We start from the raw sequence: 27,021 nt of genomic DNA, 5'->3' as shown, positions 1-27,021 counted from the left end.
TACGCATCCACGGTACAATCAGCGTCTACGTCACGGCTCTCATCCCGCCCTCTGTTCGTTGATTGGCCCGGCTGTTTCCAGACCGGTGGCAAACAGAAAGCTCTGAAGCTGTCTCAGACTGAGTACAGAAGCGAAATGAAATTGAGCGGAAGTACGAAGTCTGACGTAGTCAGGCTAGTCAGATCCACTCGTGTTCACTCAGAAGGAATCACTCACATTTTCTGTGCACTTGTAATGACACATCAAGGATGTTAAGAGCCTAAAAGCAGGTTTAGTACTTGCCCCATTGAAGTCAACAGGGTGCAAATTTTAAAAATAGAATAACTCGGTGTAGGCAACACCGATTTTTGTCGTTGTTCTCTGTATTGACAGCACTCCAAATGTACAAAAAAATGAGCTCAATGTTAAAATTGACCGGAGTTCTCCTTTAACGGTTTGAGGGGAGTGGTTAAGCGTTTCCCAACCCAAGCCGTCAAACCTACATCATCAGAGAAGGAACGCCATTCCAGACCGGAAGTAACTTTTCAGACTTTGATTAAAGTCTTTTTTTCTGTGTATTAACTTGCACGGATTAATTTATAATAATAATAATAATTAATTAATTAATTAAAAATAATTGATTAATTTTTCACCACAAGACTAGTAATATGCGCTAACAAAGTAAATAGGGTCAATTTTGATTTCAGTTGGACTTTAATTTACCTCAGCTAAGTTAAATAAGATACGTAATTATTCAAACACAACCTACAACTTATTTGTCTAATGTGACTAATGTACACTGTTTAGTTTTTCATTTGATTTGTCTGCTATTTAGTCTCATTCGTTTCTTTGCTCCTGTGGATTTGTGGATGTTTCCTGGACTGATTCCGGTTACCGACCTTTATCGCCCGGCTTTCGACTATGCTCCCCTGTCTGCCATATCCAGGTTTTGTTCATTAAATGTTCTGATCTTCTTTTTATGTTTTATTTATTATACTTAAAATAAATTTGTATATTCATTTATTTCGTTGTTCACAAATGAATGACTTTTGGAAGTGCAATTTGATTACCATATAATAAAGTTGAATTAACGTGACCTTATGTCATTTTTACTCTTCAAAGTGTACACTTGCAGATGTTGATTATAATTAGGCTAATTTACTGATAGCCCCATTCAATAATAAGGATAAACAATATTTAAAAAAAAGTATATAATTATCTAACATCTGACTAATTAAAAATTAACCTCAAACATAGCATGCTAAATGGGGGATATCTAGGCTATCTAGCATAAAAACAATAAATTGTCAGAACGTCGTCTAGCAGTTGCTGAATGTCGCGCAACAACGTTGCTACAGCCCTGTTGCGAGCACGTAGACAGCGACGTTGCCATAGAAGAAATGCAACGTGCCACAGCGTAAAGGTGTTCGCTGGGAGCCTAATAAAGCTAACATATTTAGTTTGACTTCCTGAACTTGACAATCAACATTTTCTGAAGGTTAATTTTTCACTTACCATTTTGTTGAAAAAGATAAAAGTAGCCTCTCTCATTTTAAAAGTACTATTTTAGTCCGCACATTGTTGATTTTTGGAAACTGCTTAGTAGGCCTACACATACTGAACATGCATAGGCTACCTTTTGCATGTAAATGCACTTGTGCAGAACTGCCATATTTTGAATATAATAAATAAATAAAACTATTTTAGACGGCGTGTGAATCACACAATTAATGCATGTGTGATTTAGAAGTATAGATTTACTTAACACAAAAACGATTCTTTGTAGGTCTGGGTCTTGCTTTTAATAGACACATCCACATCATCTCTCTGGTGAGTCACTGAGGATGCGGTCATGAGAATCATGACCAGGGAAACTATTGGACAAAGTCTCTCCAATTCATCACTTCATGAATGGAGCCAGGGCTCTTCGGTTCAATGATGAAGAACTCTGAATAAGGGAATGACCTGCCTTTGTTAGACTTATCTCCGGGCACTGGGCAGCTTGCCGGTAACCGGAGGATTGTGTGTTTGGGTTTAATTGTGTTAGCACCCTCCCACATATCCTCCCCGGTGCGTCTTCTGTCTAGTCCCTTAATCTCTGCTGTTTGTCTCTGTGATAAGTGATATCCCGTTTCGATCACGGTAGATTGTTTATGCCCACCTGATGAGAAGAAGGCTCTGCAGTGGCCCGATGGACCCCACCTTATTTATAGCGCTGGAATCTGATTAGACTGTTTGTGAAAGCCCAAGATACCTGTCATTTTGACTCCATAATCATCTCATTCTGAAGTGATGTATTGATGCTTTCAGACAGAGTCTTAATTAAGATGCAAGCCGTCAATGAGCGAGGGGTGCAGATATATTTTCAGTGAATTGTTTGTTGCCAGACATTGAGTTAGCCTAAATGTCTGAGGATTTATGTTCCCTTGGACCAGTAAAGCCAACAGCTAGCCTATTTCATAGAAGGCTCTAAAAACCACTTGAACCATGTCACACGAGATAACAGTGATGAATGGTGAAGGAAAATTATTTCTTGATATTACTTTCCCAGAGTTTCACTGTAGAGCACTGGAGCGAGAATCACCTCTTCTTTACAGAAAGCCAATAGCGTCAGGCAATTTTTGGTTTATCGAGAACATTTAAAAGGGGTCATATCATGAAGAATCAAACAATTATTGATCTTTTGATTGCAATTTAAAAACATTCATAACTTCCTCTGTTGTGAAAAAAGACAATTTATTAACACTAAGCTGAAAAAAACTTTTTCTGCTGTTACTCATTGAACAAGTGAAACTGAAAAAATCTCTTTTTACCCATTTATGTAATTCTAAGGATCAGAGAAAGAGTGGAAAATTGTGGAAAATATATATTTAAATGGACCTCGGGGAACAGAAATAACGGTAAAAAAATGCATGATATGGTGCATGATATGACCCTTTTAAACAGACTAGAGACATGTGTATCAAAGAAAAATATGTCTTGTAAGCAAGATTCTGTGAGGCATTTGCAATACTAATTATTTTGATACGTTTTCAGAGACATTCTGGCGTGAGAACTTGTAGCACTGTGAGTTCTGGCACAGCTTTCAAGCGGATGCTTCAGTATGTTTATGTCACACTCTAAACAACACATTTCATGTTTGTGTTAATAACCATTCAGATCAGATGAGGTAAATATTTGATTACGATGGAGATAGAGATAAAGCCACAGTTTTAGTTGATCTCAAAAGAATCTAATTTGCATTGTTTTAGCAAAACCCACATAAGGGGAAGTCAAAATGTTTGTCATCCCTAATACAAGAACAGGATCTCCAAGAGAGAATAGTCTTTGTTTATTTGCTCATTTAAAGCAAAGTCCACTCTGGTTTGTGTGGTTTTTTTTTTAGATGTAATCTTGTTACTCCAGTGCTAAACACACACACTTCAGAGATGTTGTATCTACATAGCTGCTGAAAACAAACAGATAAGTTACTTTAATCCAAGGCAAAATCAAGACTTGCAGCTTGATTGTTTTGCTAAACCATTTCAGAACTATAACTCCTAACTGTTCTTTTTCTGAAAAGGGGGAGTGCAATGAAAATGCATGACAGCATATTAATATGTGAGCAATTGAGTGAAACAAGACAATACTTGCCTCACTGTTGGGATATATGAATGATGAATAATATTGTGACAGATTTATGTTGCCCCGAAACAGAATAAATGGATTGTCAGCTATTATGAAATCTGCTCAATTGCGGGAATAGAAATATTTCATAATTCAAATCAATCATTCACCAATAGCAGCTAAAAGAGACCAAAACATTTTTTTCATGCTCACACATAATTTTTCATCAGCCATGGGAATGCTTTAGAGCAATATATCATCAGATCAAACATTTTTATTTTAACTCATAAAAAGGAAAAAAAAACAAGAAAAACAATGGTAGTGCTTGAATGTTTTAATTCGTTCAAAGCATCAGTGCAATTTTACCATTGTTATCAAACAAACAATGTGTTTTCATAATTTGAAATAATTCATCATTTGAATTTCTATAAGTGCCAATGGTAGATATCATGAAAATGACAGCATGGTAAGGAACTTTCATATAGGCCTACACAAATATTTTTTTTTAAAGTGTAAGGGATGAAATATTTTTAGATTTGCATTAGAAACAATACATTTGGGACAAATATATTTAAGAGTAATAATGGCTTAATGAGATACATATCCTCTCTTGTAATTAGGACAGAATATTTACAGGTCATTTAAATAAATAATTGGCTGCAATGATAAATAATACTTTCTTTAAAACTCATAATATAAAAAGCAAAGCTATTAAAAAAAACTACATTTTTAAAGCATTTAACAAACATAAATTATGGTAAAAAGCAAAAAATATTGTATTATTATTATTAAAGAACAATTATACTGTGGAAATGGAAATGACAGAAAATAAAAACAATGACAGTTAATTGCAATGATTTGAAGGCACTTCCTTGGAAAAAATAATTTACTCCAACATCTCTGGAGTTTCTTCTTTTATATCCTCAGGACCTGTGGCACATAAAGAATTATGTGTCAAATATTTACTCACATTAAAGTTTACTTTTCATTTAAATCAATACTTTTAAAACACAGTTACAGTTAGAAAGGTGTATGAAGAAGACAGCATACGAAATTAAGTTCCAGCAACTCAACCTGTCACACACAGAAACAATGAACTTCAGACTTGAATGCATTACTCTCCACTTGAATGGAAATCACTTATTCACATCATAAAAGACAATTTAACCGTATCTAATTGATTCAAAGGAAAACCAGTCTGAGCAAGAGTAATCATAACCTAATAAAACACCGTAATTCACCAGCCACATCATTTGACATTCAGACTGGTAATGGATTCTTTCACCTTTCACTAACAGGTTCTTTAAAAGTCTCATTCCACAGCTGTCATGCTGCCGATGATGTCGCAAGACAGACTGATTCTAGCGTCATAGTTTGGTCTTGAACTATTTTGAGAATGTTTCTAAGAATTAAATGAATAATGTTTGATTCTTTTACACATGAGCTCTGACTGACTGTCAAGATAGTGATTTCATCATTTTATTATACAATCTAATATACAATTATTAAATTGTACAATCTACCAGGAAAAAATGCATTAAGCAATTGCAACACAAGACAGAAAACATCTGCTAGATCCAAGTACACAGCTTTTTAGCAATACAGACATGAAGATATACAAATCAGTTTAAGTCGTTATACATTTAATTGCCATTTTAATTGCCAGAAGATGGACTCTTGTCTTGAGAGACTTTGTCACATCACTTTTTTCAAAGTGGTTGTTTCAACTATAGGAAATGTGTGTTACAAAGCAAATTTGCAAGTGGAAGATGTCTTGTTTTCTGTCTGTGTGAACTGTGCATTAACTGCCTAAAATTCACCAGATGGCCATGATTAAACTGACATTACATCTTGCTCAATATTTCTTCTAAGGTTTCAGTTAAAGAAGCATGCAAAACATTCCCAACAGTAACTGGGAGCAGACTTGACTATCATATTACAAATGTTGCAGTTGTCTTGATTCAGAAAATAAATAATATTATATGCATCAATATAATTATGAAAAATTCATAATGTTATTATTATATTACTTTTACATAAATGTTTTTAATATGCATGATCATGTCAAAATGGATTAAATAAAGACATTGAACAAAATGCATTCCACAAAAAAAACTTACCTTGCTTACAAATAGCTAGTTAAAAACAGCTAAAAACCTTTGTACTTACATGCGTTTCTATGATTGTGTGCAAAGGGGACTCATAGCTAGCCTTGTTAGCAATCGTGCACATCTTTTATAATCTGTTGGGGACAAGAAAAAGAAAACAAGGAATTTTTACTTTCAGAACGTTAAACAGACATTAGCTATGTTAGCATTGAACTTATGCACAAAATTGGAGTATCGCATAAAACATTTGCCAATAAAGCAGCGTTCCCATCTCGTGTTCAAGAGAACAAAATCGTCACTTCCTGGGAAATTGATGCAAAATATTTGTAATAAAAATGATAGTTGCTGCAATCAAGGAAGCCATATGGCTCTTTTTTCCTACTGAATCAGAATCAGAATGAGCTTCATTGCTAACACATAGAAGGAATTTGTCTTGATGACAGAATCTTTTATGTACAGATATGTTATACAAATGCAAGGGAATGTGAATAAGAGGTATGGTATTCTAAATAAATATAAGTATGAATAGTGTTGTGTATTGCACATGTTTATTGCCCATTGTTTATTGCATTTAACTGTCCATGAGGTAGATGGCCCAAGGAAAGAAACTTTTCTTGTGCCTGGCTGTTCAGGTGCTCAGGGCTCTGTAGCACTGACCAGACGGCAACAGTTCAAAGAAGACGTGGCCTGGATGTGAGGGGTCCAGAGTGATTTTGCCAGCCCTTGAAGAATGGCGAGGGGTATACAGATGATCCTCCCAGCAGTGTAGTCTTCTGAGGTCTGATTTGGTAGCCGAGCCGATACCAGACAGTTACAGAAGTGAAGAGGACAGACTATGACTGCAGAGTAGAACAGTCAGAAAGCTGGTGATCCACTGAAAGATGTAGCTAGGAACAGAACGCTGGGTTAGTTTGATCTGGAGGACTGTTGGATTGACGGTGTTGAAAGCCGAGCTGAAGGATCTTCATATAAGTCCCTAGTCTGTCAAGATGTTGCGGGACATGCAGTGCCATGTTGACTGCATCATCCACAGACAGACCTGTTTGTCCAAAAAGCAAACTGCAGGGGGTCCAGCTAGGGTCCAGTGATGTCCTTCAGGTGGGCCAGCACCAGTCTTTTAAATGACTTCATGCTGGTGAAATGTTTCTGAAGACTTGGCATACATCCTCTTCATAGATCGTAAGTGCAGGAGGGAGGGAGAGTGGGGTTGTTGGAGGTGTTGATGAATGCATGGAGAGAAGGTCAGAACAGGTGTGGGGTGTAAGACCGGGCTTTTCAAACTTGCAGTAAAACTCATTTAGGTCATCAGCGAGTTGGTGATTCCACACAGTGCTCGGGGATGGTGTCTTGTATTTGGTGATGTCTTTCAATCCTGATGCAGGTTTGTTGGCTGAAAACTGGGTTTTCAGCTTTTTAGAGTATCTCCTTTGTCAGAAGTACATCATAAATGACTTTGGTCTCAGAGCGTGAAGATGAAATGCAATAAACACTGTCATGTTATCTTGCGTTCGGATGCCTGGTGTTTGGGAACGCAATCATGTGAGGCACTTCTGGGAGGTCATTATACCAATGACATTATTCTGATGACAGACTTTGGCTCAGAATGATCAAGCCAACATTTGAGATGCTGTGCAATGGAATTGCTCCACTGATTAGTCCAGTTATCCAATCACATCCACCGTTGAGGCGAAGTCACGTGAGTTATTTTTGTTGCGCATCGAGGGATTTATTCTGTAAATGTGTTAATGCGTACGTGTCTTCTTACCGAATAAAAAAATGATCCACCTCATTTGAGCGCTTACGTTTTTATGCACATTTTCAGAATTTTTGCGCATCTTGGAGTTTCCATCCGGCGTTTTTTTTATGCGATATCCCAAAATGCATATAAAAATAGGTGGATGGAACTATAGCTAGTGACACTCTGGCTTGTGCTGTGACATGAAGCAAACGTCACCACTTCAAACGCACTGATGAAATTCAGTTTTAAGTGGGGCTCTCATACCATCACGGGATGATGTATACAGTATATGAACATGGCTAAGGGTTAGATGGATCCCTGTAAATAGCTTCATCTCTGCCCCAGTAATGTACTTGATGGCCTAAAATGACTGTGTGGGTTCAAGCACCACATGCTTCCACCCTTAATGGTGTTTGTGAAGTCTGAACATCCCATTGCTGTCCTGTTCCAAGCACTGTTGCCGTCATTTTCTCTCAAGGTACTGCCACGTTTCCCTCCCTCTCCTTTAAAAGTGACATTTCAAAACAGAACTCAAACACTTATAAGTATCTTAAAAGGATATAGCATTGGAATGGCTTCAGATTTACTGTTACCGTATGTGAAAACGTAATGATGTTTTATTATGTGAACTTGTGGATCTTGTTTCAAGTTTACTACAGTATAGGAAGCATTTAAGTCATAAAAATGGTTTTTGAAGACAGAATCTCTGATTTCGCTGTGAATTATTATACTTTTAGCCATTCCCAGTGTTCCTCATGGCTGCCAAGTGCTAAAATACAAATGGTCGGTTATGCATGAACAAAGCTCACCGTAACAAATAACATTGTTAGACATGCACTTTCTTTACTACTACTTTCAATAATTCATAGATCCTTTTTTAGAAAAGAAATATCCACAATATCTAAGGCTGAATTTCACAACCCTTCTTTCTCTATGGAAAACAACAGAGGAGGATCATGGAGCAAGTTCACAAAACATCTCTGGCCACTAACACACGTGTTTTTACTTAAGAAAAAAAAAACCCCAATGTCTAGGGGAAATAAGGCAACTATTGTGACCCAGAATATAAATCTGATAATCACTTTGGGCAACTAGTTTGTCTCTCTTTTGTGAAATATAAAATTTAGTACAGTTAAAGAATAAGAGATTTGATTAGTTTTGACATTTCTGCTCTCTATACAGAGTAACACGATGGATGGACCATTAGATAAGCGTTATTTATTGAAAAAATCGAAATCTCCTGAACGCCACAAAGTCCATGAGGACTAAGGGTGGAGGAGCATTTTCGTTGCGGTGTAACGCCCTGTCAAAACATTTTGTTTTACTTAAGAGAAATAGAAACGTAGGCAGCATTTCTATAGTCTCTATAAAACACAAGCACATACATATACAATGAAAAGAATTTGCTGTAGAAAATATTCAAACTGCAAGTAACAATTAATTAAATGTGAAATTTTTAAATAGAAAAACTGAAAAACTTACTCCAATTATCTTTCTTTACTACTTTTAAACATAGTTTTTTACATTGTATACAGCATAATACAACATAATCAATTAAGATCATGACAACATAACCTAATTTGAGTCTGCAGGGAAACATGTCATGTATTTAACCCAAAATGAAAATTCTGTTATCATTTACTCATGCTCATATCATTCCAAACCTGTCTGCATTTATTTCCTCTGCAGAACACAAAAGATATTTGAAAAATGTTTACTATAGACAAAGAAATACTTTTTTTGTGTTCCATAGCAGTAAATAATCATCCAGATTTTAAATGGCATGATCGTAAATGAGTAAATTATGAAATTTGTCATTTTTGGGGGAATTTTTTTTTTATCTTAAAGATATACATACATGTCGGTCTGGAACAATCCCTTGTGTTGTGATAAATTCTATGGAAATGTGTCCTGCATTCAGATGGAAACTTGACTGGTCCTGCTTGGAAAAAAAAGATTTCAATCATCATAGGTTTTATGGATTATGATTAGATATTCTGGTGAATGAAATCATTTGGCTTTTAATTTCTACTACTACTTAATGTCTACTCAGGCATTATGCCTAATCTCACAAACTCGTAACCAAGAGGATGGTAAAGTAAAGGTGCTGTTACTGAGTCACTTTTTTACTTGTACAGAGCCCAGAAGGAGAATTAGTGCATGCTAACGTTTGACATGCCATCACAAGGGCAGAGACTTAATGATCCTGATTCTGGCAAAGCCGTTACAAAGTTTCATTGTATAAGCATCCGGATAACAGATTTTAACACTAATTATTGTAGATGAACAAAGATTCTGCAATGAATAATCTTAAATGTGCTTTTCCTGAAAAATATTTGGCTGGAGTACAAAATGTATTTCACAACCCAAAGGCTGTAGAAACAATTTACCTCAGTTAACCTACTGCAGGCGTAACTTATTTGACTGGCTTTATGTTTTATGAGGAAAACTGCATTACTAATGAGATATTTAAAAACAGGCCTATAATGAGAATAAAGAAAGAGGTACTGAATACTGAATATACTATATACTGCCAACTACTTTTTAAATAGCAAGTGAACAGAAGCATTACTTCACACAATTATCATGCATTTGAAACAGTAGTATGCTACATTGTTGTCACATGACCCAGCAACATTTTTCACATGACCTTATCAAGTTGCATGCAAGTCAATGAATCATATCTAGTTATTATCTTGGACATTTTTATAATCCAATTTTGTTAAAATAGCCTAAACTTTTGCCAGTCCAATCAAATGATGAGTCAAGAAAGAGATTGGTTTGGTTTTATTCTTGACATCGGAATGGGAAGGTCAGGTTTAGTGCACTGCATTGTGGGATACAATATTTCACAAAGTAAACAAGTGGCAAAGGTAGCAGGTCATATGACAAGGAAAATCCACATACTGTGCATGCACCGTATACTATATACACTGCAGAAACAGTAAAAGTATTACGCAAGTATGCTATTCTGAACAGAGCTGGATCACACATCTCGACCTCATCAACAGGTCTGCATGAAATATTTTGTACTAAAAAAGATGAAAGTTTTTTTTTTTACCTGTAAAATGTTCTATAAATTTGTCTTTCATGCTTATGTCTCTTGGGACAATATCTGAAACAAACAAACAGACAGACAAAAAGACAGTGTTAATGTTTTTGTGTTAATGTTTCACCCCTGCCTATTCAGTAAGGCTCATATACCCCTTCATCGACACCAAACCAGAAAATGTTCTTTAAACTCCTAAAATGCTAGATATTATTTAGCAATTTGACCATTTTGAACTGAACTGAATTAAGCAATTGATACTGTGGGTTAAAAACTGACTCACCAAGTAGCTTCATCTCAAACTGAAGCAGTTTGAGAAAAACAGAAGCTGTTATTGCATGCAGCTTGATTTGGTTTGTTTGGAGACATTTTATGGATGAAAATAAGAAAGAACACGGTATTTTTGTGGAGTAGTGTGAGTAAAATTTGCCATTGTATATGGAGAAATACTCCACAACAATTTGTCTCATCCAAATCAAACTTTACATATTTTGTTTTTTTTACAACTTTTCTTTAAAATAAATCATGGAATTAGTTGTTTCATTAATTTAATCTGGGCCTACAAATATATTTTAATTTTACAGTATGTTTTATAGGTTTAACAAAACAAAATGTAAATTTTCCATGTTCCCTTTGGGTAAGTGTTAAATGAGTTAAACAACACGAAGTCTCTGCCAACTATAACATACGTTCGCTATTCATCACATCTCAATTGGAAAATGAAGACTTTTTTGCTGATATATAAAACCTTGAGATTTCCATTTTGAGTTAATTGTGAATATTAAAAAAGACACATTATAAAGTTAATATAAGCATTTCAGGCAGAAGATAATTCATTTCTGATATAAATGTACATGGAAAAAACACAGCTGTTATATTAACGGATGTGATTCGGTGTATTTAGTCTGGGAATGATTATGTCATCAGCTTGCGTCCAGCTCAGTCACTGAATACACTCTCTAGCACATGGCTTGAAGTCATTGTACAAGACTGTTACCTTAGCTATCAATAAAGAGATATCCCACTGACTTCTATTATTAGTAAATTTAATAAAGACATTCTTAATGAGCCATTTGTCTTATTAATGACCTCCCCAAAACGTTTGCAAAACTGAAAACATGACTTTAATTTGCAGCGGTCCACAATGGTAATTTACAGACAGTCTTGTAAATACTATTAATATAATCTGTCAGATCTCAAACTCCTAAATCTTGTAGTGTACAAATGTGCAACAACTTTTTGGAAAACTTCCCCTCTTAAGATGATGATTACAGTCATATACGTCATGTGTTTGTCTGCGGTCACTACATGATTGATATAATAAAGATGGACAGCCCCATTCAAAATATACAATAAATCCCAGACTGATAATCCAGCACTCAGTAAATCAGCTTGAGGCTTGGGGTCCTTGCTAATTATGTACAATCTGTGGCCCGCCCGACCCTGGGATACTTGTCCCCACGTGTAGTCTATATCACTTCCAGTCTATTGGAGTAAGGAGATTATTGCATGCAAATTTGTAATGCCTATCAATGTCAGGTCCACAAATCCATGCAGCAGCTAATTTTAACCTGTCTCAGAACATAGGATAACCAAGACCGCGTTATGAATGAGTTCCTCTTTCATTCAAAATACAGCGATTTTCTACATTTATGATGCCTACAGATTCTTCTATTGTGGGTCATTCTTTTCCCATTTTTAATAAGACAATCATGGTGATGATGCATTATCAAACAATTATTAATATAATTACGGGTCCATACGCATGTTGTCGCACCTGAGTCTTATATAAGATGACTAACTGCCTATGCTAATGGGCTGTTCTATTCAGAAGGCTACAGTGCAGTACAGTGTGTTGACTGTTTGGATTATACAAAAGTCCCATGATATATCAGCATCAACATTTTAAAACTAGCATGTTTTCACTGAATTAAAATCAGTCTCATTGAAAAATTTAAAGGCAGTAAACTCAATCAAAGTTCATCCAGATCAGCAATAGCAGATGTTTATGGGTGTAATTCTTTCTTTGGCACACCACTTTTGTGTAACAACACACGCCAATCATTTTATTTTATTTTTTTATGGCTAAGACATTTAAATTGACAATTCTGAATCAGCCCAACCAGAAAACTGTCACTGTAAAAATGCAATGAAATTTGTTTTATAGTCAAACTAGGTAAGGGTTAAGTAAGGGAAGAAACTACGTAATAGCACAACACAGAAACAAATTAATCTGTATTTGAGTATAATGAACTATTCTCAAGGGTATCGGAAATGCTAAAATGCCTCTAAACACACCACAAAACCGGTCAGCTACTATAATATGTCATGACATGGAACATTCAGTAGTTGCTGTAAATATAATGATCTAAATGATCATGGTATTTACTAGTCCAGGCTTCACAGCACAAATGGTAACACTCTTTTGGCAATTGCAATGAGTACTTGGAGTATTATTATTCCAGCATGGACAGCTTCCATTACATAAAACTTAAAGGCACAAGTCATTTTCATTGGGTTCAATGAAAGATTTCAAAGGTATCAAATTATGTCAGATATATAACTAAAGTTATTATGCATGAGGCAAATTTTAGGCAGACAAAATAGTCTTACATGGCTGAAATGCAATCAGGTTTTTACCCACAAAATGCAGGTCATCAGCACAGTTTTCTAACGGCACACATGATTTCTCAAGCTTTTAAACTTGTCTTTGAATAGTCCTTAGATCTTCACCGATGATTTGAGCATTATGTGATCTGTCTAATAAGACCATGAACATTCATGTTTCTACCCTCTGCAGATCAAAAGAGTGTCCCTTAATCCAATTTCATATCATTTTTACTGGATTTTTCACAATGACCCCAAATAATACAGGTTATATGTTGCTGTCACTGCAATGCAATCAAGACTATATAAGACAAGACAGTTATGAACAGCTGTCCATGCATTAAGCGATTAAAGCATTAAAAGTGCAGTTGATATGCAGGCAAAAACTCCCACTAACAGGAAGTAGTTAATGCCCAGGATTACATTTGTATCATCACCTGATCTCAAATCAGCTTACCTATTGGTCTGCTGTTGTCCGGCTTGGACAAATGTGCAGTCTTTTCACGTGAGGAAAACTTAACATCTTGAGAGACAGAGTAGAGGCCACTGGTGATGCGTCTGGACGCGGGTCCCTGATTGTCCCTGATCACTTGCAGGATGAGATTAAGAAGAGTTTTCCTTTCCGTCTCCTTTACCTCCTTGCTGTCCATGCACTGGCTGGAGGTGATGAGCAAAAGAATCATACTCAACAATATGTGCCATCTCTTCTCAGCCCGCATGGCTTTCCAGCCTGATAAACGAACAAAACAAGCGAACATTGTCATTATATCCTCGTACCAAAAGTTCTACGTGCGTAAAACACGCATTCAGACGGCAAAACAGTGGCTCAGTGGTCCTGCGTTTACGCAGTAGATTCGAGTCCGACCTATAAGTCACGACCTGTAACACTCCTTACTGTAAATAAAGCCTAAATAATTAAATAAAACTCCCCTAAGTTATTAATAAAACGCCGACTGAATGTACATGAAATTACCCAAATTCAACTATTTTGCACTGTATAGCATGTTTAAACTTTGAAATCAGAGAAACAATTCAATTCACTTTACTATAATCATACAATTTGTACTCACATAAGCAAAATAAATAGCAACTTACGCGATTATATAGCCTATTGGTAGGTGCTTGTACCTCTAATGATGCTGACGCAAAGTTGTCAGAGAAAAATATATCCTCCAACAGTTTCTGTTGTCTCGTGTCTTTCTTGAGAACATGCGTCTTGTTTTTATACGTCAAGTGCGAAGCTTCTTGAATGTAATACAATCGATTTCGGGTGGGTGGCAAATGTAGACATCTTTCTCTTAGGTTTTTTTTTTTTTTCTCAACTCGTGGTCAGTTCCTTTGACATTCGCCCCTCCTTTCGTTTTAAATTCATCACAGAAGTTCAGATAACTATAAAAAGTGTCTCAAAACTCCTCTCTGAGGTTTATTAAAAGAATCATAGCTGGCAGAGAGCTGGACGCGTAAATGTCCTTGGAGATATCCATCGCGCCACGTCCCCCAGGGAAATGATGGGGAACCTCAAGTATCCATCTATCCAAATATACTCGCTTTAAATGTAGCTGAGCTCTGAAATTAACGCCTGGATGTTTTTGTTCATGGATGGCCGGGTCTTGTGACTGCACTAAGCGCGCTATCCTGGTAAGCCCTGCTTGTTTCCACCTCCCAACTCTATAGTTTGCACTTGGCTATGTGCTGGTATTACACGCTTAACGCATACATTCCAGGGTTCTTAACTTTTGTATCTCTACAAGTAAACGCAGACCAATAGTCTAATTGCACTTAGACAAAATATTTGATGAATTATCACATTGTCTCAACCTGTTCTCATGCCTTAGGTAAGCACTCGAAACTTGGTTATTTCTTTAAGCTTCTTAATATTTCTCTGTACCCCCCCCCCCCTCCCCCCATGGGGGGGGGGGGGGGGGGGGGGGGGGGGTCTGTGAAAGTCCTGCAGGGGTCATGTCCTGAAAATCTGGCCAGCCTTCAAGTTTGATACAGTGTGTGTTGGTAATGATGTGTGATGGTAATAACATTTTACCAACATAAATTATAATTCAGACTGCAATTGTATTATAGCCTAAAAATAAATAAAAATTCACACAAACCAAACAAATGTAAGTGTTTACAAAAAACAACAATCAAACAAACAGACAGACACTAAAAATAGTTTAAAGCTGTTATAATCTAGAATTGGTGCCATTAATGATCTATCCAGGGGATCCCTAAAAGTTGAAAACACTTTCTCAGTTTGATTAATTTAAAAGTACAAAGTCAAAAGGCACAATTTGACACAGCTCTTGCTGCTCTTACAGGGATGTCACTGAACCTGCTTCTCATATGGGAATTTGAAGGAAATGGCATTTTCCTCTCTTGACATCAATATGGCTTCATGCTGCATTAGGAACATAAAAAAATATTTGCAGTTACTTGAATGTCACTTTTGCATGAGTAGGCTACATTTAAAGCTATGCTTTACTTTTAAAGTAACCTTAACTTTACATATTAAAGTGGAATAAGTAATCAGTGCCATGATACCCTTTGACCTAATACCAAAAACATGATTATTGGAATGCGGTAGGCTACTTACCACCACCATTGGATCGTTCTTAAACACATACTTACACTGTGTGTTTGAAAGAAGGATTATCCACTGTTTTTAAGCAGTGCATTTAACGTCAAGTTCCCAACCTGTCAGATAAAAAAAAGGCAATGAATAAGAACGAATACAGAGAGCATCACTGATAACATCAGATTAGCCTACTGGCGGGAAATGTGAACCTATCCAGCAGACGCGCACGAGAGATGGTTTCACCTCATGATGACACATTTGTGATTGGCTGAATGTTAGTTCACTAAAATTTAAGTAACTAATACCAGAGAACACGTGTAATGTGTTTCAAAGTGACAGAATCACCTTTATCAAAAAGTTGGGTCTGCTACGCCACTGATAATATGTATTAATGCCTTATGCCTCATCATGAGTCATGAACGCTCCTCGTTTTTTCAATACAAAATATTGTGCTTGGCGCCATCAAGCGGTGTGTTCTTAAACTACATGTAGGCCTTATACAAAAGCTTTAAGTAAATAGTTTTGCTTAAAGCATTTTTTTTTTTTGTCGCAATAAAGATGATTCTTGATTCTCTGTGTATCTAAATTAATTAATACATTTATTTTTACAGTCAATCAATGGTATTGCCTCGTGAACTCTCCACGCCGGTGTCGTGCCAATGGTGTTTGGCGCCATCAAGCGGTGTGTTCTGAAACTACATGTAGGCCTAATAGCCTATCGCCTTTCCTCACACAAACGTAAATAGTTTTGCTTAAAGCATTTTATTTTTCGTATTAAAGACGATTCTTGAATTTAACTCTGTGTATCTAACGTATATTAAATACTGATTTAAATTGACGAATTTTCCAACCAGGGTTGCAGATGCCATTCGTAAGATGTTTTTTATTTTTTTAAGGTGTTTCTTAAATCGCCTCGTTCGCATTTGGGGCTATGTAACTAAATTAGTTTGTACTAATTCTACTGTTATTTGTTGGTCCCACCACTTGTTCTTCCAATTGAAGTCAGAACTTATTTGACGTTTACCTTCTCTTACCTTCAATACAAGCCTTCAAATTTATAAACACGTGGCGTTGAAAATTTGGGCATTTCAGTTTTGTCTTGTTGCAGTTGATGTTTCAATTTCTTATGGTCAACGGTAATAAATTATAGATTTCCACTATTATATTATATTATATTATATTATATTATATTATATTATATTATACTAAAGGGAATGGAATAAATACGCATACAGCAAACTATACAAATTATATTTTATCTGATCGTATATATTTGTTTATTTGTGTACAGGAATGATGCCTGTTAGGTAAAACCTGGTAAAACCATGGGTAAAACGTTGATGTAATTCACACTGTTCGACATTTGATCTTCTTCCGTTCTGCGTAAGCGTTACCGTAGAAACAAGTTGACAACAACTTTCAGCCAAGTTAGTCAGACGTGCACACGAATGTCTGCTGTAGAAATGTGTTTATTTCAAGATTCACTTTACTTGTTTTCGGAAGTGTTGTTCTAGCTGTTAACTTCATCTTTATATGAGAAAAGTGAATGTTTTAACAAGCTAACGTTACAGTCAGACTTGAACATCCTGCGATTCGAAGGAACCGTTTAACGTTAGCGAGTTTTATCAAACGATGTCCCACAGGTTTGTAGGCTAAAGTCACAGTAAATGTGCTTTCAAATGTGATTTCAAGGAAATATTGTCTCAAAAAATGAAATTCTCGCAGTCTTGCTATGGATTTAGCACTAGCCATTTTGTAAAATCTCTGTCAGTAATTCTTAATATTTTTAAATATAAATATTATGTTGTATCTAAGTTTAAGATAATGTTTAACTTTATTAAATTATTAATACCTTAGCTTGTTCACAACAATCCAATGAGTAAGACACAGTTTACCTCCAGCAGCACATACAATAAACTCTGGTCTGAAGCTCATGAGGAGCTCAGCAGTTTGCTGGACCAAGAACTCCCAGAAGAACCTCTCCGCCCTGAGAGAGACAGAGTGGTGTTCTTCCAAAGGATTGCCACCTTGTACGTCTGCTATGCTCAGATCTTCAGGAAGCTGGACGAGGCCTACGACCAAAGTGTTCACCCCCAAAAGAGGCGTGCGATTAGGCAGGTGCTGGAGGGTGTGATGGGTCGTGTTCTGGAGCTCAAGAACGAAATGGTGGAAAAAGAATTTTCAGAGTACCACTATATGGATGACATCATTCAAGACCTGAAATTAACCCCTGTGAGTTTGACTAGAGTGTCACCTATGGTATAAACAACTTTATAAGTGTATTTAATCTATAAATCATCATTTCAATCTCACATTTATCAAAGGAGGACCTTGAGATTCCAATTCCCAGGTATTTCATTCACGAGCGAAACAAAGTGCTGCAGGACAGAGAAAGATTGTTTGCTGCTATATTAAACCAAATGGATGTTACAGAAAAGACAGAAGTAAGTTAAATTGCTTGTTTCATCATAAACAAAAATAATTGGATTGTTTTATTCTCTAACATGACTTCTCTTGCCTCTCCCAGCCTAATGTAATGCGTATATTGACTCTGGAGAGGGCCATTAAAGTCATCCAAGTGGCTGAAAGAGCGCGGCAAGGCCGACTGAGGGCAAAATTCATGAGGGAGATACACAAAGACTCTGAGAGACAGAAGAAAGCTGACGAACAAGAGGCAGTAAGCACTGACCAGGCTGCAGTTTGTATCCAGAAGGTACAATATACTATTGTGTCAAAACAAATTAGTTATATTTATATAGGAATGCAGTACATTATTAAAATCTCTATTTAGGTGTGGAGAGGCTTCATGCAAAGGAAAATGACAAAAAGGCTGCGTGAAGAGGAAATGATATTTCTTGGAATGGTAAGATATTGTGTACACTACTGTTCATAAGTTTGGGGTCGATAAGATTTTTAAATATTTTTGAAAGAAGCAAATTAATGTGTCCTTACTGAATAAAAGTAATTTTTTTTTTTTTTAAATCTTACTGACCCCATATTTTTTAATAGTTGTGTATTTACCCTTTATATTGTATGGTACTTTACATTACATGCAAAGCACATTAACAAAGGTATGTGCTTTGTATTGATAGTCATAAATAAAGATTCATTGTGATTCTACAGCTTGTCTACATTTTGAGTATGCCACCATCGTGTTGCCACCAGTAGATGGAACTCTAATACTGTTTCATGTGATTCTATGGTTGTGCCATCTTCAGGCCATGGATCCAAAACTGTCCTATCCATCCCAAAACGAGCTGGCTGCCCAGAACAACAAGGCCAACAGGCTGACCAAGCAAGAAGAACATGAGGATGACTATCAGAAGTCCATCGTATCTGTTATTTATCAGCTCAGGGACGTGGAAGGCCCAGAAATGAAGGAGACCATGAAAGATCAGATCAGACAGTGGTTCATAGAGTGCCGGTGAGTGGGATCTCTTGCCAATGTTTGCACACAACCATGAATCACCATAAAATCATATAGGTTTATGTCAAACATCACATGAACAAACAGGTCTCATTGCGTCCGCTTGTCGGAGAAAGTGTTAATGAACAGTATGAACTGACTGTGATGTCTATGGACTTTTAAAGGCACACTATGCAGTTTCCGTTTTTCTCAAACAGCGACCCCTATAGTCACTGTGGATTACTTGTATTTAACGTTACTGCCGTAAATACCTCTCCCGCAGAGCCGTCTCTGCACTCTTCCAACCGCAATTTCTTCAGATTCTTCGTCGACTCTGCCATGATTCATGTCTGAAATGCGTGCTAGTGTCTTCCATAGAGGCTGCTTCATATGTTGCTGATGTATGTGACGTCGTGCCGTAAAGCAAGTCGTGATTCTTGCGAGATTTGGCGGGGCGCCACCTCTCAAACCTGCATTGCTGGTTTTGCCAGCGTTGAGTGGTTGGTCCCCCCCTGCTTTGCTATCGGGATTATTTGCCCTACTACGAGTTCGTTTACCATCGAAATGATTTTGAAGCTGTTATACAAATATGCAAATCGTGCACAGTGTGCCTGTAAGGTAATCAGCTAACCTATATAGTTTTTTTGTTTGTTGGCGTTTTAGTGAGAGGAAGAAAAATATAAAAACTTTTAGATATCAATCTGCATATGCGATGGACATCGGTTATGCTCATCTATGGTTGCTCCTTTGAAGTCATCTTGAGTAAAACAGCTCTATATTTAACAAAGCACATACAAAAGACCTGAACCGCAAGCGATGCAACCTGTCGTACAGAATGCGGAAGTTTGTTGCGTATAACACCCATTACCTTAGGGTTTTACTAAGCATCTTTTAACAACATTTAACATGAGTACTTGTGAATAGTGATGCAACAGGCTCATTTCCTGACTACCCAGAGGAGGAGAATGGAGGTTCAGCTCTTATATTTGCAGAAAAAACACCTGAGGAGGTAAACATGTTCACATAATTAGTACATGTCAATATACCGTATGTTAATCTTTGACCAAAAACTATGTATAGAAAAGACTCAGAATAATCACATTTTTCTGGGATGTTCTTTATCCATCCTGTTTAGTATTCTTATGATTATGATCAAATGAATTTGGAATATACAGTATGAAGTGTTTGTCATGTTTTCATTGACAAAATCTGTCATGTCCATGTCTGGATTGAAGCTGGCTGAAGAACTGGCAGCAAAGGAGGAGGATGATGCCAACAAAAAGCCAAAGGGCAAGGAGGAGATAAAAGAAAAAGGAAAGAAAGGGAATGTTGAAGACGAGGTAAGAATTGAGGAGAAGACTTAAAGTGACAGAAAACCAATGAAAAAAATTGTAAACAGGAAAACACTGAAAAGAACATCACTGAAGGCAGTATGAGTACCAATTATGACTACTGTACTTCTCATTGAGTGTAGTTTTCCTTGTTTTTTCTGATATTTTACATATAACTGGATTGTCACAGGAGGAAGAGCCTGGACTGAAGATGCTACCATCTGCCTATCTGGCAGATCTTGAGAGGGAATACAAGACATTTTCTGGCAAGGAAAATTGAAGAATGAAGTGTTACAATAACAACATATCAGTGTCAAGAGAGAGGGTGTGACTGACTGTCTCATCTGATTTGCAGAAGTTTGGAAAAACAGAAACGAGTCCAAGAATTTTAGTCAAAGGCACGAGCTGGAGCTGATAAAAGACGAGAAGAGAAAAGAGATTGAAGTGGAAATAAGAAAACAGGTGACTGATGGTTCATTAAATGTCTTATAGCTTGTTGTAAAAGATGGCTAGCCTACTGGTGTTGAACTGCTCTTCGTGTATGTGCTGTTTTTCACTGGCTGCCGTTTTTCTTTTTAAAGTTTCCTTATGATCAGAAAATTTAAGGCCACATGTTTCTCACAATTATTGTCATTTTTATTAACGTTAATCCTAGCTTTTAGAGACGTTGGTTTTTATTGCTTGTTCAGGTGGATGAACTGATGAGACAGGAGCTGGCTAATTGGAAGCTGGCTGTGGATAAAGAAAAAAGCGGAAAGGGCAAGGGTGCTGCAAAAGTACAGTAAACCCCTTCTGTTTACATGGATTTATTGAACATCAGAGAGATTGCCTGGATGTCTTATGTTACACATTGTAAATGAAGAAACTGAAAATGATGTTGCCTCTGCTTGCAACACAGTTATTATACTGTCTTTATGTACATTTTGTTTTCTGACTACACAGAAAAAGAAGGCATCAAAAAGCGGAAAGAAGAAGAAGAAGGACAAAGACCTTACAGCCGATAGGTTTTTTTAAGTTATTGTTTTAGTTGTTTGAAATTTTGCTTTTGGAAGTTTGGAATTCTCCACCATTAAAGGGATAGTTCATGCCTTTAATTACTACATTTTTCACAACTGATTTGACTTTCTTTCTTACATGAAACACAGAAGGATAAAATTAAATATAATTAAATAAAAATAAAATAATTGTATCAGATGTTCATTTTCATGCCATATATGATGACTAAAGCTGATGATACACAGGGCAACTTTTTGAGCAATGTTGCTGGGCAATGTTGCCGTCAACGGGAAACCAGATGAGACACAGGGCCCACGACTGATCTAGAGTATCCAGATAGAAATTTATTGCCCATTTTCAATGGGAAAGTGCCCAAGCAACAATCGCTCGGCAATATTGCCCAGCAACATTGCTCAAAAAGTTGCCCTGTGTATCATCACCTTAAGGCTTTCAACATTCAAGCTTCAAAAAACACACAAAAGCACCATAAAAGTGGTCCTTACTGTGTGACTTTTGCACTTTATTTAAAATACTTTAATATACAGTATAACACACTTTTATGATACTCATTCAATTTCATTACGGAAGAATGCCAGTTGTGTTCCACAGAAGGAAGAAAGTACAGGTACAGGTTAGATACAGGTTACATGAGTATGACTACATAAGTATAAAATGAGAATTTCATTTTGTGTTAAGTTTTCCCTTTAGATGTTAAATAATGCACTACTGTTCAAAAGCTAGCGGTCAGATTTTCCTAAAATAAATTAATACTTTTATTCATTAAATTGATCAAAAGTAACAGTAAAAATATTTGCAATCATTACAAAAGATTTCTATTTCACAAAACCTATGTTCTTTTGAACTATATATTGAACTATAACAAAGAAACATTGATAATAATGATAAGATATGTGTCTTGAGCAACAAATCAGCATATTAGAATGATTTTTGACACTTACGACTAGAGTAATTGCTGCTGAAAAATGCTGCTTTTTTTATTTATATTGTAATAATACCTTTTTTACTGTATTTTTGATCAAATAAATGCAGCCTTGGTGAGCATGACACTTAAAAACATTTAAAGAAATCTTACCGCCACCAAACCTTTGAATGTGTGTATTGAACTCTATGTTAATCTAACTCTTTTTTTTTTTTTTTAGGACCACAGAGTCACTGTTTGAAGAGCTGGTTGAACAGGAATTGCTGAAAAAGGCAGAAAATGTTAAACTGAAAGATTATCTTGGTAATGTTTCAGTTCATGTTGAAAAAAAGAAATAAACACTTCTTCTGTAATGTTTGTTTGGCCCTTTCAGAAGTTTAAATGGGTTCATAAATGTATATACATGTATATACAATTTACTAATCCTACTCACAACCATTATAACACATCTGGACACATCTGCTCTCATTAAAGGGGACTATAGCTACCTTGGCACAACTCTACGACAGTCTGATATTGAGCCTATGCCATCATTATCTGATGTTCGGCAAGTTGTAGCCCTTTATGCTGTCTTACCATTAGGTGAGTAAATTAATCGCTCTGGATTTACATATTTTTACTTCAGAAATGCCACTTCAACATACAGTAAACTTCTTCATGTCTTGGATTTATATGGCCAGCTAAACAAAAACATAAAAAAAACATTGTTCTATACTAGGCTCCCAAGCAGTTCATGAGAAGGTTCCCCTGGTAAAGAGCATCTTGCTAGTAGGGCCATCAGGGGTGGGTAAGAAAATGTTGGTCCATGCCATTTGCCAGGAGACAGGGGCCAATCTGTTCGACCTTTCACCTTTAAACATTGCTGGAAAATATCCTGGCAAGAGTGGATTGCAGATGATGCTGCATCTGGTGTTTAAGGTAAAGTTTAGTTAGATATTGGCCTAAATCTGTGAAAGTGGCCTGCTAAGTATTGATATTTTGATGTACTCTGTATTCGGTGCAGGTTGCCAGACTGATGCAGCCCTCTGTAATATGGATTGGAGATGCTGAAAAGATGTTTTACAAAAAAGTACCAAAAGATGAGAAGGAGGTAAAGAGTGTAACCTACTTGTGATCTGTTTAGTGGTGAAATGAAAATTAATGAGATGTTTTAATTCTGCATGAACAGTTAGATCCGAAGCGTCTGAAGAAAGATTTGCCCAAAATCCTCAAGTCCATCAAAGGAGAAGATTGTGTTTTAATCGTAGGTACGACAAATGATCCACACAGTGCAGACCTGAAATCCTTGTGCAAATTCTACAATAAGATCATCCTCATACCTCGACCGGACTATGCATCAAGATATGGTAAGCTAATTTTCTAGATTTTTGTCAGCAAATAGCAAATCATTAAGTGGTGAGGCTTTATATATTATGAGATGTGTTTGTGTGTGTATACAGTATGTATGTCTTTTATGCTCACCATTGCTGCATTTATTTTATAAAAAATAAACACAAAATACAAATAAAAACAAATATTGCAAGTCTATTCCTGTGGTGGAAAAGCAGCCTTTACTCCAGTTTTCAGTGTCACATGATCCTAAATCCTTCTTATATGCTGCTTTGATGCTTAAGAAACATTTCTTATTTTTATCAATGTTGAAAACAGTTGTGCTGCTTAATATTTTTATGGAAATCGTGATAAATTTTTTCAGGATTCTGAATATAAAGTTCAAAAGAACAGCATTTATTTAAAATAGAAATCAATTCAGTGTCACTTTTGATCTATTTAATGCATCCTTGGTGAATAAAAGTATTAATTTATTTAAAAAACAAATCTTGCTGACCCCAAAGTGTATATCTAAATAATAGTGTATACATATAAAAGAATAATAAGCAAAATGTCAGTGTTTCCAATCATACATCTGCATATTTTCACAGTAATGTGGAAAGAGCTGATAAAAAAGAATGGAGGAGAATTGACCAGCGTCCTGGACCTCAGTTCTCTGGCAAAGATTTCCGATGGCTACACACAGGGTCACATGGTGCAGGTGGTACGTAGCATCTTGACTGAACGGCGCATTCAACAGTTGCCTAAACGTCCACTAACTGCTTCAGAGTTTGTGCCTCAACTTGCTAGAATTGACCCAGTGTTTCAGGAAGAAGAAGAGTCGCTAAAAGTAAGTGTAATCTCTCAAATGTCAGATAGCATGGCTTCCCACTGCACATTGAAGTTGATAGCAAACTTGCCAATAAGATAGTATGTTTTTGGTTGATAGTCTCAACCTGAGAGGGAAAGATGATATTCATGATATTCATTTTATTTCCAGTCTTCATTTTTTTTTTCTTCACAGAACTGGTATTCCAAGACTCCCCTTGGAAAGAAGAGAATTAAAGCTGCCTTAGGGAAAGAGGGTGATGAAGAGTCCCCCAAAAAAGGAGGCAAAGGTGACAAGAAGAAAGGAAAAAAGTAACAATATGATAAGAGTTAACATGATCAACCACAGTAGCAGATTCCCTGCTTTGACCAATAAATATTGATTTGCTCATGCCATCATTATCTTATGATAATATGCATATTTTTGTTCAGTTGTAAATGAAAATCCAAATTGAGGGGGTGGGACAAAAGGGTTTGTGGGTCTATAAATACACAGATACCATCTCCATTTAAGAGCATGTAAACCACAGTGTGAAAAACATGATCAGAGTATCACATCGTATCTGCACTTCCCCTTAACAAACTGGGAAATAGCCTGCACATTTTCTTTTTTTATAACTTTCAAGAAAGCCTCATAAGCAAAGTAATGATGATACTTTAATCTGATATAACAATCAGAGCTATGATGGCAGCTAAAATGGGGATCTCAGGATAAATTTAGGTTCAATAATTGTAATGAGTAAAATTCTTATTCTGGTGGCTTGAAAATGGCCAATGTCTCTACAAACCTTTACATGGCTCCCATTTTGATGGTCCTCCGCTTCATTAGTTCTAAAACACAATCTGCCCTGAAAATTTATATCTAAAGGGATAATACCCTACTGTACAAACGTTTAGGGCCGGTAAGTCTCTTATGCTCACTAAGGCTGCACTTATTTTAAATAAAAAATACATTGAAAATAGTATTATTATGAAGTATTACAATTTAAAATAACCGATTTCTATTTCTATTCTATTTAAGATCTATTCTATTTCTATCTATTTTAAAATGTAATTTATTTCCTGTGGTGGCAAAGCTGAAGTTTCAGCAGCCATTATCCAGTCCCCAGTGTCACATGATCCTTCAGAAATCAAGCTGATTTGATGCCCAAGAAGCATTTCATCAATGTTGAAAACAGTTGTGCAGTTTAATAGTTTGTGGAAAACGTGATACATTTTGTCAGGATTCCGTGATGAATAGAACGTTCAGAAAGAACAGGACTTATTTGAAATAGAATGTATTTGTAACAATTTAAAAATCTTTACTTTCAATGTAATGCATCCTTGCTGAATAAAAGTACAAAAAACAAACACACTTACTTTTGAAAGGTAGTGCACATACCTATACAACCAAATTCAAGTACTGTTTAGATATTGAAGCTGCAATTTGCTGGCAAGACCTCCGCAAGTGCACCAGTCTGCTAAAAATGTATTTGTGATTTTTTTTTTTTTTTTTTTTTTGAAGTGAAGCTAACAAGTTTCCCTGCATAAGAATTCTTCCCTGTGTCTGCTGTGGGATGTTGGGGTCCATACATAGAGGTGAAAAGACAGTATGTGCTTTAGATGTGTCAAGGACAACTAATGGGAGAAGGGGATTTTGAAGCCCCAGTTAGACATGTGGATCTGTGATTGGTCTGGGCTGAAACTGAGACAGCCCCCAGACTAGGGTTTAAAGGATTATCTCAGATCAACAAATGGACAGGCACTCTATCAAAGAAACACATCTCAGTGCTGGTAAACATGTAGATCTGCATATTTCATCAAAGTAGAACTTGTGTGATTTCACAAAGTTATAATTGAGGTTTTGGTGCTTCATTTTACTTATATAAAGTAAAGCAAAGCAGGAACAAGCTGCACAATAGCATCATCGTCATTGACATCCTGAAGGTCATGCTGTTTTCACTCTCTCTAAACTCACGTGCCAACTGTGTCATGGGTACTATGGATTGAATTTAGCCGAATCGCTTTACGTTTATATATATTTCTAAAGCATGATTGAAAAACACTGTTGCAAATTATTTATGTGTCTATTGATTGTATCTACTTCTATTAATTCAAATGATATGTTCAAATTGAACTGCTAAGAATTATAATAATGGAGTGCAAAGCAATATAGTTTGAGCACTGAGCAGTAAGGTGACTTCGAGTTGATTTATGGCTTGATAAATCTGTTGTCAGCAGGGTGGAGAGAGACAAAACCAAAGGACATGTGAAACTTGCAGAGATGGGCTCCAAACAAGGACCTGTGAGCTTAGGTGAAGAAGTGTTCAGCTGTTTCGTCAAGTTCTAATTTCACCTAACATATCCTCACATGGTTCTGGTTCCTTAACAAATTACTATTTATACGGCGTCTTCGGGCCATCAGTGATATCGCATCCCCGTCACTTTGAGTTGAGACTACTTGTACACATGCATGGTGGATGTCTGCAACTCCTTTGACAGACTCCTTTGGCAAACTGCAACAGGCTTTCAGGTTGATTCAGTGAAACAGGTAAAAGTTAAGTTGTGAAGGTGAGG

General features: G+C 36.4%; 2 protein-coding genes across 13 annotated transcripts; one reads left to right on the top strand and one right to left on the bottom strand.

The window, feature by feature from the left end:
* Window positions 1-3,902: 3,902 nt before the first annotated feature.
* Window positions 3,903-16,008, bottom strand: alkal1 (ALK and LTK ligand 1). 9 transcript variants are annotated; one of them, XM_079896893.1, is made up of 7 exons: window positions 15,710-16,008; window positions 15,398-15,479; window positions 13,545-13,817; window positions 10,493-10,546; window positions 9,290-9,370; window positions 5,755-5,827; window positions 3,905-4,515 (listed from the first exon to the last, which is right to left on the bottom strand). In XM_079896893.1, the coding sequence occupies exons 3-6, from the start codon at window positions 13,804-13,806 to the stop codon at window positions 5,763-5,765; spliced, it is 462 nt and encodes a 153-aa protein (XP_079753019.1). In that variant the 5' UTR covers window positions 13,807-13,817; window positions 15,398-15,479; window positions 15,710-16,008; the 3' UTR covers window positions 3,905-4,515; window positions 5,755-5,762. The 9 variants fall into 9 exon arrangements, with proteins under 9 accessions (XP_079753022.1, XP_079753017.1, XP_079753015.1 ...); XM_079896896.1 differs by lacking the exon at window positions 15,710-16,008 and having other exon boundaries at window positions 3,903-4,515; window positions 9,290-9,373; window positions 13,545-13,744; XM_079896891.1 differs by lacking the exon at window positions 15,710-16,008 and having other exon boundaries at window positions 3,903-4,515; window positions 9,290-9,373; window positions 15,398-15,473.
* On the top strand, window positions 14,347-25,805 carry LOC307173623 (dynein regulatory complex protein 11). Of its 4 annotated transcripts, XM_079896863.1 has the most exons (20): window positions 14,461-14,725; window positions 16,268-16,394; window positions 17,561-17,888; window positions 17,981-18,100; window positions 18,184-18,369; window positions 18,448-18,519; window positions 18,875-19,080; window positions 19,987-20,071; window positions 20,298-20,402; window positions 20,584-20,659; window positions 20,749-20,855; window positions 21,083-21,169; window positions 21,336-21,397; window positions 22,550-22,632; window positions 22,804-22,911; window positions 23,048-23,247; window positions 23,333-23,419; window positions 23,498-23,675; window positions 24,249-24,487; window positions 24,662-25,805. In XM_079896863.1, exons 3-20 carry the CDS (start codon window positions 17,790-17,792, stop codon window positions 24,779-24,781), a joined length of 2,220 nt encoding a protein of 739 aa, XP_079752989.1. In that variant the 5' UTR covers window positions 14,461-14,725; window positions 16,268-16,394; window positions 17,561-17,789; the 3' UTR covers window positions 24,782-25,805. The 4 variants fall into 4 exon arrangements, with proteins under 4 accessions (XP_079752988.1, XP_079752989.1, XP_079752987.1 ...); XM_079896862.1 differs by lacking the exon at window positions 16,268-16,394 and having other exon boundaries at window positions 14,347-14,725; XM_079896861.1 differs by lacking the exons at window positions 14,461-14,725; window positions 16,268-16,394 and adding an exon at window positions 17,229-17,299.
* Window positions 25,806-27,021: the final 1,216 nt, after the last annotated feature.

Source organism: Squalius cephalus (genome assembly GCF_949319135.1).
Source record: "Squalius cephalus genome assembly, chromosome: 16".
Lineage (NCBI taxonomy): Eukaryota > Metazoa > Chordata > Actinopteri > Cypriniformes > Leuciscidae > Squalius > Squalius cephalus.
This window is presented reverse-complemented; position numbering and strand designations above follow the sequence as displayed.

Excerpts from the sequence above, each read along its gene's own strand:
- LOC307173623 (XM_079896860.1), top strand. Across the intron at positions 22,912-23,047 it reads TTATGCTGTCTTACCATTAG|GCTCCCAAGCAGTTCATGAG; the intron begins GTGAGTAAATTA and ends GTTCTATACTAG. Across the intron at positions 23,676-24,248 it reads GGACTATGCATCAAGATATG|TAATGTGGAAAGAGCTGATA; the intron begins GTAAGCTAATTT and ends ATATTTTCACAG.
- alkal1 (XM_079896891.1), bottom strand. The coding sequence starts at position 13,806 with ATGCGGGCTGAGAAGAGATGGCACATATTGTTGAGTATGATTCTTTTG. Across the intron at positions 9,374-10,492 it reads ATTTATAGAACATTTTACAG|CAGGACCAGTCAAGTTTCCA; the intron begins GTAAAAAAAAAA and ends TTTTTTTCCAAG. Across the intron at positions 5,828-9,289 it reads GGATTGTTCCAGACCGACAT|ATTATAAAAGATGTGCACGA; the intron begins GTATGTATATCT and ends TGTCCCCAACAG.